At 51.8% G+C, this 17,635-nt stretch overlaps 1 protein-coding gene across 1 annotated transcript; it reads left to right on the top strand.

Moving 5' to 3' along the window:
- Positions 1–599: 599 nt before the first annotated feature.
- Positions 600–15,092, top strand: GALR1 (galanin receptor 1). Its single transcript, XM_079108262.1, has 3 exons — positions 600–1,969; positions 6,402–6,467; positions 14,088–15,092. Exons 1-3 carry the CDS (start codon positions 1,304–1,306, stop codon positions 14,403–14,405), a joined length of 1,050 nt encoding a protein of 349 aa, XP_078964388.1. The 5' UTR covers positions 600–1,303; the 3' UTR covers positions 14,406–15,092.
- The last annotated feature ends 2,543 nt before the right edge of the window (positions 15,093–17,635 follow it).

A 17,635-nucleotide genomic window follows, 5' to 3' on the forward strand; every position in this document is an offset into this window, starting at 1 on the left:
GTGTACACAGCACACCCTCCCCCTTTAAAAATGTTTCTGTTTTTAAGTTTCTAAAATTTTGTTCTAATTAGTTGCATGTGACTGTAGAATGCGTTTTGACAGACCAGACATAAATGGGCGGCTTCACATTCTTCTGACCGCACAGATGCGGAAACGCGCGATGGTGCGCTCATGCACGCACATAGCCTGCCCTTTAATCTCATATGCGTTTATGAACATCTCAGGTCATTCGTGGTTTTTTTTTTTTTTTTTTTTTCTCCCTTTTTTTCCTTTTCTTTTTTTCCTTCCAGCTCATCTCCTCCCCAGTGTTTGACGGGGTGAAGGTGGGAATTAGGCAAAGAATTTCACAAAACTCCACCGAGGGGTGGCGGGTCTTGATTTTCTTGGGGTGCATTCCGGGGCGGAAGCGCTCCTGCTGACAGTCGCCCCAGGAGCGCGAGGAGCGGTCCTGACCGCCGCCCGCGCAGCCCACGCCTCTGGTCGGCGCGCACAGGAGCGCGCTCTGCTGTCCTGCTGGCCGCGCAGTATCCCGCCGCCGCCTTCGCTCTCTCCAGGCGGGGCCGCACCTCGCGGAGGGAGCGCGCCGACTGTGCCCTGGAGTGGCGGCGATCCACCCCGTTAGGATCCTCCCGTCTCCGCCCGCCTACCGTGACTTCCGGGGGCGGCGCGGGGGCGCACAGGGGGCGCAGACTTCAACTGGGTTGGTCTTCACTCCCTTTCAGAGGCAGCAGAGCCCGGGGCACCCCACTCTGCCCATCGCCGGGAAGCACCGAGAGAGCGCTCGCTCTACCGACTACTAGGAACCCGGCAGAAACCCGGAGGCAGTCGGAGGAACCAGCGCGTCGGAGAGGTGGCACAGAGCGCGTGGCAGCGCGGCCAGTCCTCTCCGCTAACCGCATCGTCCACCGCTGAGTGCAGCAGGGCCGCCGCGAGGCGGGACGGAGTGGCTCTGAGCAACAGGTACTCCAGGAGCAAGGGAGCACGGCCAGCAGGTGTCCAGAGCCGGTAAGGCACAGAGGGAGCTCTCTCCCCTGGCGCGGCTGCGGCGGGCGGGTCCCTCCTCTCCAGCTGGGTGACAGCGCAGCGGTTGGCGGCGCCCAGGAGAGGGGGACCTCTGGGCTCGCGACCATCTCCGGCTTCGGTCCGCTCGCGATCAGAGCGTCCGTCGTCTCCTCATTCGGGGAGGATCCCCTGGAAACTCGAGCCTCAGTGTTCCGGGCTGGAATCCCAGCGACTCCCAGCGCCTGCTCCCCCGGACAAGCACCCCTTTCCGTGCGCCCGCCACCCTGCTCCCCAGCAGGTAATGGAGTTGGCGACCGCGAACTTCAGTGAGGGGAACACTAGCGGGCCCCAGCCTCCCACCGCGGAGCCGCCGCCGCTCTTCGGCGTCGGCGTGGAGAACTTCATCACGCTGGTGGTGTTCAGCCTGATCTTCGCGCTGGGCGTGCTGGGCAACAGCCTGGTGATCACCGTGCTGGCGCGAAGCAAGCCTGGCAAGCCACGCAGCACCACCAACCTGTTCATCCTGAACCTGAGCGTCGCCGACCTGGCCTACCTGCTCTTCTGTATCCCTTTCCAGGCCACGGTGTACGTGCTGCCCACCTGGGTGCTGGGCGCCTTCATCTGCAAGTTCACCCACTACTTCTTCACAGTGTCCATGTTGGTCAGCATCTTCACCCTGGCCGCGATGTCGGTGGACCGCTACGTGGCCATCGTGCACTCCCGGCGCTCCTCCTCCCTGAGGGTGTCCCGGAACGCGCTGCTGGGCGTGGGCTTCATCTGGACACTGTCCATCGCCATGGCCTCCCCCGTGGCCTACTATCAGGGCCTCTTCCACACGAACGACAGCAATCAGACCTTCTGCTGGGAGCAGTGGCACAAGCAGAGCCACAAGAAGGCCTACGTGGTGTGCACCTTCGTCGTCGGCTACCTGCTGCCGCTGTTGCTGATCTGCTTCTGCTATGCCAAGGTGGGCGCGGCCGAGTCTGGGGGTGGGGGGATGGGGGGGCAGCGGGGCCCTGTAGCACGCACCCCCGGCCGAGCCTGCCTGCCGCCCGCCCCTGCCCTCCCCTCGGTCCCGTTCAGACTGGTGTGTACTGGGACCCTCGCCACTCCACTTCACCTTCTCTGCAGGCTCCGCACGATGATAGGCGCCAGAAAGTTAGTTGGGAGCTGGGGAAGCCGGGAGTGTCTGCGATCTAGGCTTTCTCACCCCTTCCTTCCTGGGCACTGGGGCCTTTAAAGCCCCGCGCTGCTTCTGCCCCCGGTGTTGCAGCAAATCCGCCAGCGCGAGGAGGTGATTTCTGCGCTGTGGTGGGACCTGGGAGAGAGCGCCGGCTAGTTGCCGCCAAGGGGTCCCAGTCATCCCCTCGCCGCTTGCATCGGGACGGCTGGGGTGGCTCTCTCTCCTGCGCCCTCGCTCTTGCAAACCAAAGCTTGGTGAGCGCAGGCTCTTTGAAGCGCTGTCTCAGGGACAGGGCTTTGGATTTTGTTTTAACAGAAGTTTTAGCTTTACAAACCCAAGTGAGAAAGCAGTTTTCTTAAGAGTCCTGATCTGAGTCCCCAGAGGGCCCTGGTGGAAGGCAGGGAGTGCTGCTTGCCCCTTGCATCAGTGTTTAGAAAGGTTGCTTGGACAGTGCTGAGGGCGGCAGGGTCATCTAAACCGCCCTGGGTAGAGAGGAGCAGCAAGGACCGGACTGTCCTGAGCCCTCCCCGGCTTTTCCCCTCTGAGGGGCTAGTCCTTATCTTGCCTTGCATATCCCACAGGGCTCCCTGGGCTCACCTCCTCTGTCACTGATTACACAGGGTGTGAGGAGTTGATTTGGATCAAAGTCTAAAACTTCTGTGGCACCACCTGTTTATATCTGAGTAACCAATAGTGTGTTTAATAGTTGTGTGACGGTGATACTTAGGATGAACTCCAGTGTCCCCAGCATCTTCCCAGCAGAGTACCATCATCATCAGAAGACAGCCCTTGGGAAGCAAATTCTGAAGTTCCTAACCAGCTCATCCCTCCCAGTCTCTGACTGCAGGACCATAAATAACCACGGAAGCTAGAACAACAGCCATTTTTAATATTCAGTCATAAGGTATTTTCCCCAGCAGATATGTTTAAAATGAATCACCCATCTAAGTGGATTAGGTCTATTTTGAATGATGATATTTTGGGATATTATCTGAAAGAATAGCATGCACTAAAAGGTATACATAAGGAAGTACAGTCAAGGCAGGTATTTGGAAACTAACTGGAGCTTAGCTATTAGCCATTTGCTCTGTTATTCATTTAGTTTTCTGCAAAAACAAACAGAAACTAGGGCTGGGGTTGTGGCTCAGTGGCAGAGCGCTTGCCTCACATGTGTGAAGCACTTTGTAAGATTCTCAGCACCACATATAAATAAATGAATAAAATAAAGATCCATCAACAACTAAAAAATATGCTTAAAATCCCCCAAACCAGAGGCTGTCATGCATTGCACAGCTATATGGTGTGTGCATCATCTCATTTAATTCACACAGCACCCCTATGATAGGAATTATCATCCCTATTTTATTAAGGCAAAGGAGTTTTGGAGGCATGAAGCAAACTTCTTTGGTACGACTTGTTTCTGTTTGAGTAACTAAGTCAAGTACAGGTTTAATAGTCCCGTGATAGCAGAACTGGGGGTGAACTCTGGTATGCCCTGCATCCTCCCCACCATCAGACAAGCCACTTGGATAGAAAAATCTGGCATTCAGAAAGAGTTTTTAGGAAGGGACAATCTGTGGGGCCTGGAGGACATGAGGCTTGGACAGAGGGATTCTTAAAATATCTGGCTCTTAAATTCCTAATTCCCTATATTTGAACTGAACACATGCTTCCTTCATTTCCCCCAAAGTCTTTAGAAAAATCACTTAGTGTTTTCATGGAAATGACAAGGTAAATTTTGGAACTAAATTGGACTATCATTTTAGAGTTTATAAAAGTCACACCAACAACAAAGATTTAAAATAGCTTTTAAAATTATATCAGAAAAAAGAAAAAAAAATTAGTTGATACATGATCATTTGGATATTTTTATGTGGAAATAGTTTATTTCCAAGAATAAATAGAAATATTTTTGCATCCAAGATAATATTTGCAAATTCACTCCAGGAACTAAATAGCTGGGGATAAGTTATTTTGAGTTGCTTTTTCTTATTTCAGGCCCTAAGTGTCTACTGGCCAGTTAGGAAATTTGCTACTTGAATGTTCAGATCAGGACTGACTGTTGGAGAAGCAGGTCTGATGCCAACACATTGGCCAGAAAGGTACCTGAGATTATTGTGTGTGTGTGTGTGTGTGTGTGTGTGTGTGTATCCAACATAGTGAGAGAATCACCTCTCACTATGGAGAGTGGAGCAGTCCTTTGCCTGGAAGTCCTGGGAAGAGGACAGGGTGTGTGGGCTGGAAGAGGAATCTCGGTGGTGTGCTCTTGGACCCATTAGGATGATTTTTTTCTGCTGCTACAGACCCATCACCCCCTACTTGCTTCTGTTAGCATGAACTGCTGTCTGGATCCCTCCTTGGCTTCTCCACATCCCGGGGTGTGCGCAGCATGGCTTTGACTGGTGTTTGGGTGGGCACCTTCCCCCCACACTGGTCAACGCTCTGAGTGGTGGAGAAATGACACCATGTCATCATTATCTTCCAAAGAATGCAATCATGACCTACCATGACACCCACAGTCTTCCTCTTCCATGCAATTGCAGTCAGGATGCATCACAGTGCATCACTGTGTGCTCATAGCATGGGCTACTTAACAGAAACAGCTACTCAATGCACTCGAGACTCTTCTCCTTGAACGGTCAACGGCATTCAGTGTTAGGTGTGCCGAAGTTGCTGAGCTGTGACCCACCCTTGGTTGTGCATGGTGTGCGTGGACGCTCACTAGCCTTGTGAAGCTCACTGCCTGAGTGGGTGCCCCCTCTGATTTTAGGTGTGTGGCTCCTGCTCTGGTTGCTCCTGTGTCCCTTGCCCTCGGTGCCCTTCCTTATCCTGTGGGCTCCTGTGGGGTAGGTTGCTGCAGCCCACTGGCCAGACCTGTCCTCTGGGGCAGGCTCCTGACTCGGCCCTCTCCTTCATCTTGGTGCTGTAGACATGCCCCTCTGTCTTCACAGCAGCAGGACTGTCACCATTGTCAGGGTATGGCTTTTTTCAATGCCCCTGTACAGTAAGGCTTGTTTTGCTATCACTGATGCTGAGCCAGTTCAGGAGGGGAGAAGTGTTTCAGTAAGGTGGAGCATCTGAAACCAGAAGTTACACCCCAGTGATGGCGCAGAAGCCGTGCAGGGTTCGGAAGGTTGGTAGACAGATCCTGTGGGCTCCCAAGGAGGACATGACGGATGGCTCCGTAAGTGTTCCTTCTCGCTGGGGAGCAGGCTGCTGCAGGAAGGCCAGCTCATTACATCGTATCCATGCTGCAGTTTGCAGGGAGACAGGACAGTGGCTGGAACCTGCTTCCAGTTCTCGAGAGACATGTTAGCAACCCACGGTCCATCTAAAGCCCTTAGCCATTCTGACAGCATTTGCTCCAGGTTGTCCCCAGGAGGGTAGAAAAATGAGCTCCAGCACCAGCCGCAGGGTTGGCACTGTTGATCAAGTTTAGTTTGGAAATTCTTGCGCATAACCAAACATTCTTGCATCTTCTGAATATTACACTGGCAAGAGAAGACACAAATGGGTTTTGAACTTAATGAGGCCAATGTGTCTCCAGGGTGCTCCGTGACGGGGACATCAATTGCAAAGCCCTGCAGAATGGTCTGTAAAGCACCAGTGACGCTGACCTCCTGAGATGAGTTGTCTGAAAGCACAGTGCCCGGGGCAGGATCTGAGTGACGAGTGGAAGGAGCGTGGTGGGGGAGGGCTTTGCTTTGAGATTTGCAGTGACAGAGCTCTGAGGGAATGCCAGCGGGACCGGCATGGCCACGGGGAGGAGAGAGCTGGCTACCTCAGCTTCCACGCTGGATGATGGACTCCCACAGCACACCTCTGGGTCTCAGTGGTTCACTATCTGGTTGTGCCCTGTGTGCAGCAGGGACAGGTGACTGTGACATGTGGACTCCCGGGAGAAACATGAGGGAGCACAGCACGCACGAGTGGGCCTGGGGGTCTTTCTGGAGGGAATGCCAGTTCTTCATGCCCTAGAACTCTCTGTGGGTGCAAACTGTGCCAGGGCGCCAGCCTTTCAGGGCAGTCCAAAGTGCTGGGGAAAGAGACACGCTCGCCATTCAGACTGGTCGTCACGCTGCCTCATGTGCATTTCTGTTCTAATGGTTTTATGAGCAGTGGTGCCGCCATTTTGGATGTCAGCAATCATGAGCGCAAAGCAGGCAATGTAGTTTGAGTGTGGAGCAAACTGGTTTCACTGATCTGTGTTTTGCAGGTCCTTACTCATTTGCATAAAAAATTGAAGAACATGTCAAAGAAGTCAGAAACATCCAAGAAAAAGGTAATATTCCCAGCAAATATTGTGCCTTTCACTTGGGAGAGCTTAGTTCATTTGGTTTTAATTAGACTTACACCCTCCCCAAACCTGGTCAGTGCTGGCTTCTTGGGACAGATGCTGGCATGAACTCTTACTGTGAAGGTGGGCTGGGGGCAGAGGGCTTGAAGGAGACGCTGGTGAGGGCACCGTCGCATCTGAACTTAAGAGGAGTCTAGGAGTGTGCTTGTCAACTCTCCATTGCTTGGCCAGAACACCTGCTCTGGACGACTTGCAGCGGAGAGGTCTACTTGACCCAGGGTCAGAGGCTTCAGTCTGTGCTGAGCTGGTTCCATTGCTTTGGGCCCGAGGTGAGGAGGAGACTCATGGAGGAAGAAGGTTGCTCAGCTGGTGGCCTGCAGAAGCAGGGTGGGGGTGCAGGAACAGAATCAGCCTTTGGGCATGCCCCAGTGACCTACCTCCTCCACCTTTTCCACCACCTCCCAGGAGACCCTTCTGTGTTGGCTCGCTCATGAGGCGGGTCCCTCACCGTCCAGTCACTCCTCCTCTGAACCTACTGCAGTGGGGTCCAAGCCTTCGAGTTGGAGCCTCTGGTGGGCATTCCAGATGCAGGCCGTGGCAGCAGGCAGGGGTGGACAGGCTCTGGGTCCATCAGGACCGGCCCGCCGGAGCTGGCCAGCACGTTGGCAGGGGGTGGCGTGTTTCACTCTGTTTACGTCTCAGTGGAGTCGGAAAGGCCCGGTTTGGTTCTCATTTGAGAGAGTGCTGATGTGAGTGCTCCCGGAGACCCCAGGAGCCCTTTCGCCTGCCTCGCGCCCTGGCCCTGTGCCCAGAGCCACAGAGCTGAGTGCAGCTCTCCCGCCTGCGCTCCTCCTCCCCAGAACCCAACCTAAGCAGGTTTCGCTGGGAACACGGACGCTCCCAGCCTTCTGGTATGCGAGGCCTTTTCCATGGTGAGGAAACACTATTGTACACATCAGGGTTGACTTGATTCTTAGATAGCCTGTATGTAATTGCTGACTTTGCATGGTGGAGCTAGATTATTAGGCATCTGCTCAGGAAGGAGAAGCTATAGCCAGGCATTTTAACCCACACATCTTAGTAGTAGTATCTTAAAATGCCTTCCTTTCCTTTTAAATATTATTAAATTATGATTTCAGATAATCATATTTTCTCTAAAAAATCTACTCACATATAGGACAGCTCCTTCCTGACTTCCCTGTTCATATACCTCCATGTGGCTAAAACTCTGATTCCAGAGTTGACAACCAGTGGCATAAAATTGGTTAAAAAGTACAAAGATTGAGACGTTTTTCGGGCAGCAAAAATCAGCCTGTGTTAGAAATGCCATCACAGGTTTTCCCAGCTAACTGCCTAAGAATAAAAGGTCAACACACAGCACAGGACATCTCCCAGCTTCTTTTCACTCATCCTTCTTTACGTCTGCACAGGAACCATGTGGGCTTAATTATAAACCTCTAGGCCACTCTATAAGATCTGACAAAGTGTTAATTTATATGAGCAGAAGAAACTGTAAACACTGGTGTTTCCCTCCTCTGTTTTTAACGACGTACTGCTATGCTGGAGTTCTTACATCGTTCCAGCCTTTTAGTTTCTTCTGAACCCCATATCTCATCTCCAAGAAAACAATTCCTTAAAAGCAATGAAAGACAGTCTGTAAGTTCCCCTTGGATATTATCTGCAGCCCACCACCTGCTGCGAGGCTGGCCTGGCCTGTGGGATTCCAAGAGGCCTTGGAAGCCAGCACTGGAGCACCAGGGAACAACGTGTCCATGCAGGGTCTTGCTCGATGGATGAGCATTTCAAGAACCTGGGGAGGGACATGTGGATTTCCTTCAGGAGGGAGGGGCTCATTAGATGTTAATGGAGACGATCGCATTGATGTATGCTAAATGTTTATTATTGATTCAAAAATTTTATGGTTAATGAGAATGAAATAAGGCATTTCCTTAATATTCTGTAGATTTTATTAGTGTCTGTAGTCAGTTTTATTCTGTGTCTTTGAAAAGGTGTTGGAGAGAAGCTATAAAGGTGACAGAGGAAAGTGTTCAAAAGAAAAAAATATCTAAGAAACAATTAGAAGGCTTCTGTGCTATTTCATGATAAAAACTCAAAGATGAATGATTAGTTTAACAATTATTTTGTATAAATGTATGTACATAACATGTGTATATATAAATAAGTACATATTTACATGTAATTTCCTTTTGTTCCTTTTTAAGAATGAAGGGGAGAAAATTTCTTCTTTCTCACAGCCTGTGACCCTCTGCGGCCTCTGAACAGCTGTCAGATCTCTTTGATATATTTAATTGCCTTTTTGTTTGCAGAGAACAAATAGATGTGGTGGAGGTGGGGTGTGCGTCTGAGAGAGAGAAGAGAGGTGCAGGGAAGGGGCAGCAGGCGGGAGGGGCGGGAAGAGAGGCGAGGAGGTGAGCAGAGGAGGAAGAGATCAGAGAGGGGCAGGAGGTGTTGGAGCAGGACAGGGCAAGTCCCTGTGGCCATGGACAGCTGACCCACTGTGGTGTTGTCCTGGCTCCCAGCAAGGAGCACTGCCACCTGTGCCCCATACTCCATGTCCGGTGGAGAGAGGATGGGTGAAGGAGATGGCGTCTGCAGAATGGACCAACTAGACACAGATTCTGATAGACATGGACCGATGGACGTGGATTTCGATAGTTCACTCGATTTAACTCCTTTCATTTCCAGGCCTTCTCAGTGGCTAAGTAAAGTTTCCCTCTCTGGGCTCTGTCCTTAAAGCTTATTGGGTAAGGCTGACACAACAAAAGACCACATACCAGGTGGCTTACAACAAGAGGCATTTATTTCTTACGTTTCTGGAGGTGACAAGTCCAAGGTCAATGCCCGCAGACCTGGTGTCTGGTGAGGGCCTGTTTCCTCATTCTCTGCACACTCAGGAGGTGGGGCCGTGTTGAAAGGGCATCTGTCCCACTCGCTCCACTCTGTGACCCAGCTGCCTCCCCAAGACCCTGCCTGGTAATGCTGTCATCTTACGGTGATTAGGATTCATCGTGAGTTTCAGGGGGAGCTCACAGACGTTCAGACCTTCTCTATGTTCAGGGGTTTTCTGAGTGTGATTTGATCATTATTAAGGAATAGAGAGTTCAGCTTTTCAAGATAAACATGCTAAACAGTTATTCTCCAATTTGGAGAAAAACACAAAAGATGATGTGATTTCTTTTGTAGAAACGATAGTCTAGAGCCCTACACTTGATCAAAGACTTGTTTGAACTCCGTTAGATGTGAAGACGTCTTCCTGGCATGAGACTGACTGGATTCTACATCCATCCTTAATCAGCGCTTCAGATGGGGTGTGCAGTGTGCCGGGCGGGTGCCCCAGGATGAGATCTGGGACAAAGACATCCAGGTCCTGCCCACCGCAGGGGTCTGCCACCAGCCGCTACTTTTCTTCTTTCTTCCCTGTTTTTCTGATTTGGAGTACTCCAGCAGCGTTGGCTGTTATTTATGTGACTTAGGCAATGCTTTTCATCCTTTTCATCTTTTAGTTATTTTCTCCCCAGCCAAGTTCCACAAGGCACAGTGTGAATGAAGCTGTTTGAAGAAAGGACAGATGTCTCAGATGGCTTGAAAAGAGGGACCTACAATCAGGAGAGACCAGCTTTTCTTAGATACTCTCAGCTTAAAGAACAAAAGGAAACCATAATAATGACCTAATTTCAAGTATAGTAAGAATTAGTACAGAAATTTAGTATACCACATCCATGACTTTTCTATCAGAATCTTGGGATCATAGTCTCTAAATTGACAAGTTAGGTCCGTGGCACCAGCGTTAGGTATAACTCCATCTCTGGAAGAGGAAAAGGATTTCTTTAAAAAAAAAAAAATCATGTTAGGAATGAAAAATGTCAGCCTCGTTTTTCATACTGGGGGGCCTCTGCTTTATTTTCTGACATTTTTCATGTAGGGGCGTCCGTTTGTCACACCTGGTATTTCGGAGAAAAGGAAGGGAAGTGGCTTTTCCTGCTTGTTCTGAGGAGGCTGCTTCAGCCTTGGGGCCATGGGTATTGAGTGGAAACTCTTTGATTGTCTTTAACTCGAGGTGGTGAGACAGTTTTACTTTTGCTGTGGTTTTTATATAATTCATCAAGCTCCTGATTGGGCTTATTAAAAAGACAGGTTCAAGGTAACAATCCAGTATCCACTGCCAACTGAGTCAGCCATGCAGATCAGGCCTAGACACCTGAATTTCAAAGACCCTTTGCACTGGGTAATGATGGGCATGCACACCTACTGGAGTCCCAGGCTGGCTTTAGCACCCATGCATTATTCTGATGGGTCTTTACTTTGGAGCTAGTGCATTCCAGACACACTTTTCTGAGATTGACATACTGGAACAAGCCATGAATCAAGAAGGGTGGTTTCTGCCAGTGTGGACTTCTTCCTGCCCCATCTCTTGTTCTCTCAGTTTTACCAGCACCTGCTCAAGGGAGAAAGGGAACCAAAGCCACCTCCTGTCCCCAGTGGTGCATGTTGTGTCCTTGACACCCAAGGCTGCTGTGGCTGCTGTGGCTGCTGTGGCTGCTGTGGCTGCTGTGGAGGCAGCCCAAGGACTGCAGGGCCGAGCACACAGGCCTGTGTGCAGGGGCGTGTGAGTTGTGAGGAGAACACCAGCTGGATGAGGTTTCCGGAAGGCAGTTAACACTGGAGGTTCTCCACCAGGAGCGCAGGCAGTGTACGAATCCACACTGAAGGTTCTCCACCAGCAGCGCAGGCAGTGTACGAATCCACACTGAAGGTTCTCCACCAGGAGCACAGGCAGTGTACGAATCCACACTGGAGGTTCTCCACCAGCAGCGCAGGCAGTGTACGAATCCACACTGAGGGTTCTCCACCAGGAGCGCAGGCAGTATACGAATCCACACTGAAGGTTCTCCACCAGCAGCGCAGGCAGTGTACGAATCCACACTGGAGGTTCTCCACCAGCAGCGCAGGCAGTGTACGAATCCACACTGAGGGTTCTCCACCAGGAGCGCAGGCAGTATACGAATCCACACTGAAGGTTCTCCACCAGCAGCGCAGGCAGTGTACGAATCCACACTGAGGGTTCTCCACCAGGAGCGCAGGCAGTGTACGAATCCACACTGAGGGTTCTCCACCAGGAGCGCAGGCAGTGTACGAATCCACACTGAGGGTTCTCCACCAGGAGCGCAGGCAGTGTACGAATCCACACTGAAGGTTCTCCACCAGCAGCGCAGGCAGTGTACGAATCCACACTGAAGGTTCTCCACCAGCAGCGCAGGCAGTGTACAAATCCACACTGAGGGTTCTCCACCAGGAGCGCAGGCAGTGTACAAATCCACACTGAGGGTTCTCCACCAGGAGCGCAGGCAGTGTACAAATCCACACTGAGGGTTCTCCACCAGGAGCGCAGGCAGTGTACGAATCCACACTGAGGGTTCTCCACCAGCAGCGCAGGCAGTGTACGAATCCACACTGAGGGTTCTCCACCAGCAGCGCAGGCAGTGTACGAATACACTGTTAAACTCCTCTAGCAGCAGTCTTAGATAAGTGATAGTTTATGCAAGTACCTGTTTCATATTCTTTCCCAATATTTATATTTATATTGCAGATTGTAATCCAGTCACATTTCAAAGCTACCATTAACCATGATTTTCTTTCATGTTTATGAGAAAAAGAGTGGAATTACTAAAAATTAAAGTGCACTTTTTAATGAACCTCCAGCAGAGAAACAAACACTGTCATAAAACATATTCTGTACTCAGGACACACTGACATTTGCCCTGTGAATCTCGATAAGATAGGGATCTTCTTAATAAGGTGCTGGGACCTGTTTCTGCCCTAAGCTTTGCTCTTAGTAAACATTTCTGAAAAGAAGCCATGAGTATCGATAAGGCTGTTATTTTTTGAAGTGAAGAGATGGTCTGATTGTCTTTGGAAAGAAAAGGGGATGTTTTCTGATCAATTTGTGGCTGTAGTCATATCTCGATTGTTTGGCTAAATCATCTGAGAATGGCATTTCTCTCACACTAATGGGTAAATGGATTGACAGCAAACACTCCCTCACACAGGTGAGTGAGCCGTCCATTTGCTTGTGTGTCATGCAGTAAGTGCCTTTAACAAGCAGGCTTTCGCCCCGTAACACCTGTCCACAGGGTTTTACAGCTGAGTTGTTTGAGTGCTTAAATGGACGAGGCACAGTCTAAGAGCCACTTCCTTGGCTCATCCTCTCCACAAATGCGTAAGTTGAGGCTCAGGAAGGTCATATCATATACATGATATGTGGGGAGGCCAGGAGCTTTCTTGTCTGATTATCTCACAGAACTGAGACAAGTACTGTCTTGTGGGGCCTCTGTCCTCCACATAACTGCCACATACTGTCCTTGAGAAGCAGCCCTGGGTGGGCAGCAGAGGGGATGATGTGCCCAGGGCAATCTGTGAGCTACTCATCCCAGCTCCGAGTGTGGATTTGGGAGCACACAGAACTGGGTAGCTCTGACTCTGCCTTCTGCTGGGGAGCATTAGGCACTTGCCTTAATCCTCTGAGCCTCAGTTTCCCAACAACAACTATGGTTCCTTTAGGGTCACTTCACAGGGCTGGGGCAGGGACTTGGTGAAACAGTGCGTGCAGCCAGGGTGGGTCGGGATGGGCTTCGGGATAACTGCCTTGGTTCTGTCACCACCTTCGAGGCACCGGAGGCCCTGCATGGTGCTGGGGCTGCACCTGTTGAGAAAGGAGCCACCTGGTTTCTTCATATCTCGTAGTAAGAAAATACTCTTATTTAAGGCACTGAAGTAAAATGGAACTTGGTTTTCTATTTGAATCCATAGGGTGGTTTCTAATTAGTCACAAAGTTAACTCTCTAGTGCTGCCTTTCAACATGTAGTGATCAGGTGAAGTCCTCCTGAGGCGCGAGTCCTCCTGGGGCTTCACCCAGACCTCTGGGAGTGCAGCAGCTGGCAAGGCAGTGTCCCCGTCCAGGCATTGGGCGTCCAGGGCAGGAGGTGCAGCCTGCTTGTGTCAGGGCACCGTTGAGGATGGCTTCCTCCTGTCACTTGCACAGGAAAACAACAGACCCTGCCTCTAATTTGCACGTAGCGTTGTAGTTCCAAATTCGCAGGGTCACCCAGCGAGCGAGCGGTCTGTGGGGAAGCTGGGAGGCGCTCCTCAGGCCTCAGCATGCTAGCTCGCGTGCTCCTGAGCTCCCGAGGTCACGAGGCGTGTCCTGGAGGTGACCACAGGGGCAAAGTTCATGTCACGCGAGCTTGGTGGCCAGAGCAGCTCAGTGGCACTGCAGAGTCCTGCTCCTCTGGGCGCCAAGGTCTTTTTCTTTGTAGGTAGCGGCCCTGGCCCTGAGCGCACTCAGCGCACTGCACATGCATCCCACGCCGCAGCACAAAATTGCTGCGGAAGGTATTGGCAGGTCTGCTGGAATTTCAGACCGAATTCTACAGGAAGTGGAGGCTGACACCTAAGGCAGACTTGATGCCATTTCTCTGGTCCCCTGGAAACACGTACAAATTGCTCGGCGTGTGTTTTAGAGTGCTGGCTCTTTCTGTTGTAAAGATGCGTTTCCTTTCTCTCCCTCGACCCCTCTCTTCCGCCAGACGGCACACACGGTCCTGGCGGTGGTGGCGGTGTTCGGAATATCGTGGCTGCCCCACCACGTCATCCGTCTCTGGGCCGAGTTCGGAGTCTTCCCGCTGACCCCGGCCTCCTTCTTCTTCAGGATCACCGCCCACTGCCTGGCCTACAGCAACTCCTCGGTGAACCCGATCATCTACGCGTTTCTCTCGGAAAACTTCAGGAAGGCCTATAAGCAGGTGTTCAAGTGCCGCGTTCGCAGCGGATCGCCGCTCAGTAACAACAGAGAAAACAGAAGTCGAATGGACACGCCACCGTCGACCAACTGCACGCACCTGTGAGGGGTGGGGAGCTCTGTGCTGCGGCCGCCAGGCCAGGCGGGAAAGCAAGGCCAGCCTCACGCCGGGCGGCCGGGCTCCTCGCCCAGTTCCCCTTGGCTTAGTTGCATTCCGTGTGGTGAAGAGTTCTCTGACCCACTTAGGAAGCTCCCAGGTTCAGGGGAGATTACGTCTCAACTTTATTTTCTTCCTGAATTCAGAAACAGACAAACAAAAAGACCATGTAGTGCTGTACCTCTTATGAGTTCAGTAGAGTTCTACAGATATGTTCAATTCTTCATGAAATAAGAACTAGCCCCATAAATACAGCGAGGAATAGTCTCAATCTACATTTTAAAGTAGATTTATTTAGGGAAAAAAAAAACAAAACCTTTGTGTTTTAACCCTAAGTATTAAGCTCTGTTTTAAAACGTGAGCACGTAGGGTGATGACTCGGCTTTCAGCCACTTACACGCGTCTGCAAGGTGGAAGGAGGCTTCTCCGGAGTCTGCAGCGGGCGGCCTCCGCTCCCCTGTGAGCAGGATACAGAACCTCTGCAGACAGGCTGCACCTGTCTGTGACCCTGAGGCCAGCAAGTTCACCTCAGGAGGACGGTGTAGGGTGTGGCAGCGGCTCTGTCCCTTAAAAACCACCCTGTGAACTTGGGCTCTTGGAGTTCACTAGGCGGAGCCAGGGGCAGGTGCTGCTGCAGCCCAGGCTGTGGGAGCTGGGCAGGAGGCCTTGCCCTGGGAGATGGGCAGGAGGCCTTGCCCTGGGAGATGGGCAGGAGGCCTTGCCCTGGGAGCTGGACAGGAGGCCTTGCCCTGGGAGCTGGACAGGAGGCCTTGCCCTGGGAGCTGGGCAGGAGGCCTTGCCCTGGGAGGTTGGCAGGAGGCCTTGCCCTGGGAGGTTGGCAGGAGGCCTTGCCCTGGGAGCTGGACAGGAGACCTTGCCCTGGGAGATGGGCAGGAGTAGACCTTGCCCTGGGAGCTGGACAGGAGGCCTTGCCCTGGGAGCTGGGCAGGAGGCCTTGCCCTGGGAGCTGGACAGGAGGCCTTGCCCTGGGAGCTGGACAGGAGGCCTTGCCCTGGGAGCTGGGCAGGAGGCCTTGCCCTGGGAGCTGGACAGGAGACCTTGCCCTGGGAGCTGGCCAGGTGGTCTGGGCCCTGGGAGCTGGGCTGGAGGCCTTGCCCTGGGAGCTGGGCAGGAGGTCTCACAGGTGAGGTTGGTGCTGAGGTTTGACACATGCAGCTGGCAAAGGCCAGAGCCGTGCCTGCAATGGAGCCACCGACCCAGGCTTAGAAAGTGGGCAAGGATGCTGTGGAAACAATCATTTCCTTGGGGCAAAGGTTGGACAGAATTCAGCCAGTCCCATGGGTAGTGGTCGTGCTGTGTGGACAGCCATGCTGATTGTTTGATTCAGTATCATTAGATGAAAACAAATACCATGAAAGAAAATTCCAGAAACATTCAGTCTTACATGAGAATATGCTTTTTTACTGAGTTTGTACCAATGTTTAGTGTGTATTTCCCCAAATATTCCCTCTGGTTGTGTTAATTCGAGTTAATTTAACTTGAGTTCCAAATGTAATTTTCACCAGAATTCCATGTTTATTCATGTTAACAAGGATAAAATGGTGTGGAACTATTAAATCTTCTGTATTACGAGAATCATTTTCAGATGGCAAGACTAGTGTTTTTTTGGAGACAAAAGCAGGAAGATTTCTTATGAAAAGGATTTTGTGTAACATGTGTCTGTTACACAAATCAGAATTCCATGTGAAATGTAAAATTTTAGGTTAAAAAACGCAAGTTCGGCGTAAGCCGTTGGCACTTTAACTTTCCTAGTTCATTGGTACTTTCCCCAGCTCTACCCCAGCGTGCGGTTCCCTCTTTGAAGCTGTAAGTGGGGGACGGAGTGGGAGGACCTGTTGGGGCGATAGGCCTCCACGGTCTCCTGTGTGTGCTGGGGAAGGCGTGGTACAGGTGGAGGTGGTGTTTGAGAGGACTTTGTCCGTCCTTAGCGTGGGAAGGTTTTGCACTTTATCGACGTATGGGAGCAGAAGTGAGTATCCCGGGGAGGAGATCCGCGGGACTCGGGAGCTGGAAGTGCCCTGCAGACAGCAGGGCTGGCCTGTGCGTGCGTCCACTCTGCAGTGTGCTGCCTGTGCCCCTACCTGCTTGTGTGGCCGGCCATCGCTCCCGCTCTGGCTGGTCCCTGGTTCTCTTCAGTCGCAGCACTTAAATGGGACTGCTGGAAACACAGGGGCTGACGCTGCTTCCGTGCAGCCTGCTCCGGGGGCACTTCCCGCTGATGGTGGCCTCCGTCCTCCCGCATGCTGCTGGTCTGGCAGGGCTGGAGTGACGAGGCACTTGCAGCCCCCTTGGTTTGCTTAACATGTGCAAACTGCGGAGTGCGGACGCAGACTGCGACGTTTAACGTCCGGGCAGGATGTTCTTCTGGCACCTTGCCATTCTGGTCAGTTGCTCCTAGTCAGAGTTCAGGTTGAGTCTTCTTCTAAAGCAAAACTGAACTGGGCAGTAGCTTACTTCCTGCCGTGATCTGAACCTACGCGAAATGTTCTGAACGGGCACTTCCGGGCGCTACCTGGAGAAGGGTAGGAGAGCACAGTGCATCTGCCGGGCTTTTGCTTCTGTGGGATTTTCCCTAATATCAATCCCTGTGCCGGGTTTGGAAGCACCTTCCCTCCTGTGACTGGCTAAGAGGCCTCCTGTGTCTGGGAGAGCGGTACCTCTCCTTTGGGTAGCCTGGCACACGGGAAGTGCTGCCTGTGCCTTTGAAGTCAGGCTGCTGGAGAACCATGCTTCCCCGTGTACTTCAAAGAAAATGGAGATCTTTCTCCCGAGGTTTGGCTGCTTCAGGTTCCCAAACAGCTGCTACGTTCTGTGACTTTTTGCTTTCACATAAGAGATGGGCTCAGGGATATTTGAACAGATAAAATGCTTGCTGTTTTATGTGTGCAGATGACAGTGTCCCGCTGGCGGCTGTGGTGATGTGGTTGGGCACACTCTCCTGTTTACCAGGAGATTTCCGAAAATACTCATTCTGGGTCATTCTGATCATGCATGAGCTCAGCAGCGTGGTGGACTGAGGCTGGTTTAGGAATATTTTAGGGCAGTCACTTTTGCTTTGATCTGAAGTGTTCTCTTTTACGCGTTGGGGGGAGAGTCGTCATTTCCTGCCCCCTCCCCAATCTCCTGTGCTCTCGTCCTTGTCTCTCGTCTAGCTTCCT

The sequence above is a fragment of the Sciurus vulgaris genome (assembly GCF_902686455.1).
Source record: "Sciurus vulgaris genome assembly, chromosome: 13".
Lineage (NCBI taxonomy): Eukaryota > Metazoa > Chordata > Mammalia > Rodentia > Sciuridae > Sciurus > Sciurus vulgaris.

Excerpts from the sequence above, each read along its gene's own strand:
- GALR1 (XM_079108262.1), top strand. The coding sequence starts at position 1,304 with ATGGAGTTGGCGACCGCGAACTTCAGTGAGGGGAACACTAGCGGGCCC. Across the intron at positions 1,970-6,401 it reads TCTGCTTCTGCTATGCCAAG|GTCCTTACTCATTTGCATAA; the intron begins GTGGGCGCGGCC and ends TGTGTTTTGCAG. Across the intron at positions 6,468-14,087 it reads CAGAAACATCCAAGAAAAAG|ACGGCACACACGGTCCTGGC; the intron begins GTAATATTCCCA and ends CTCTTCCGCCAG.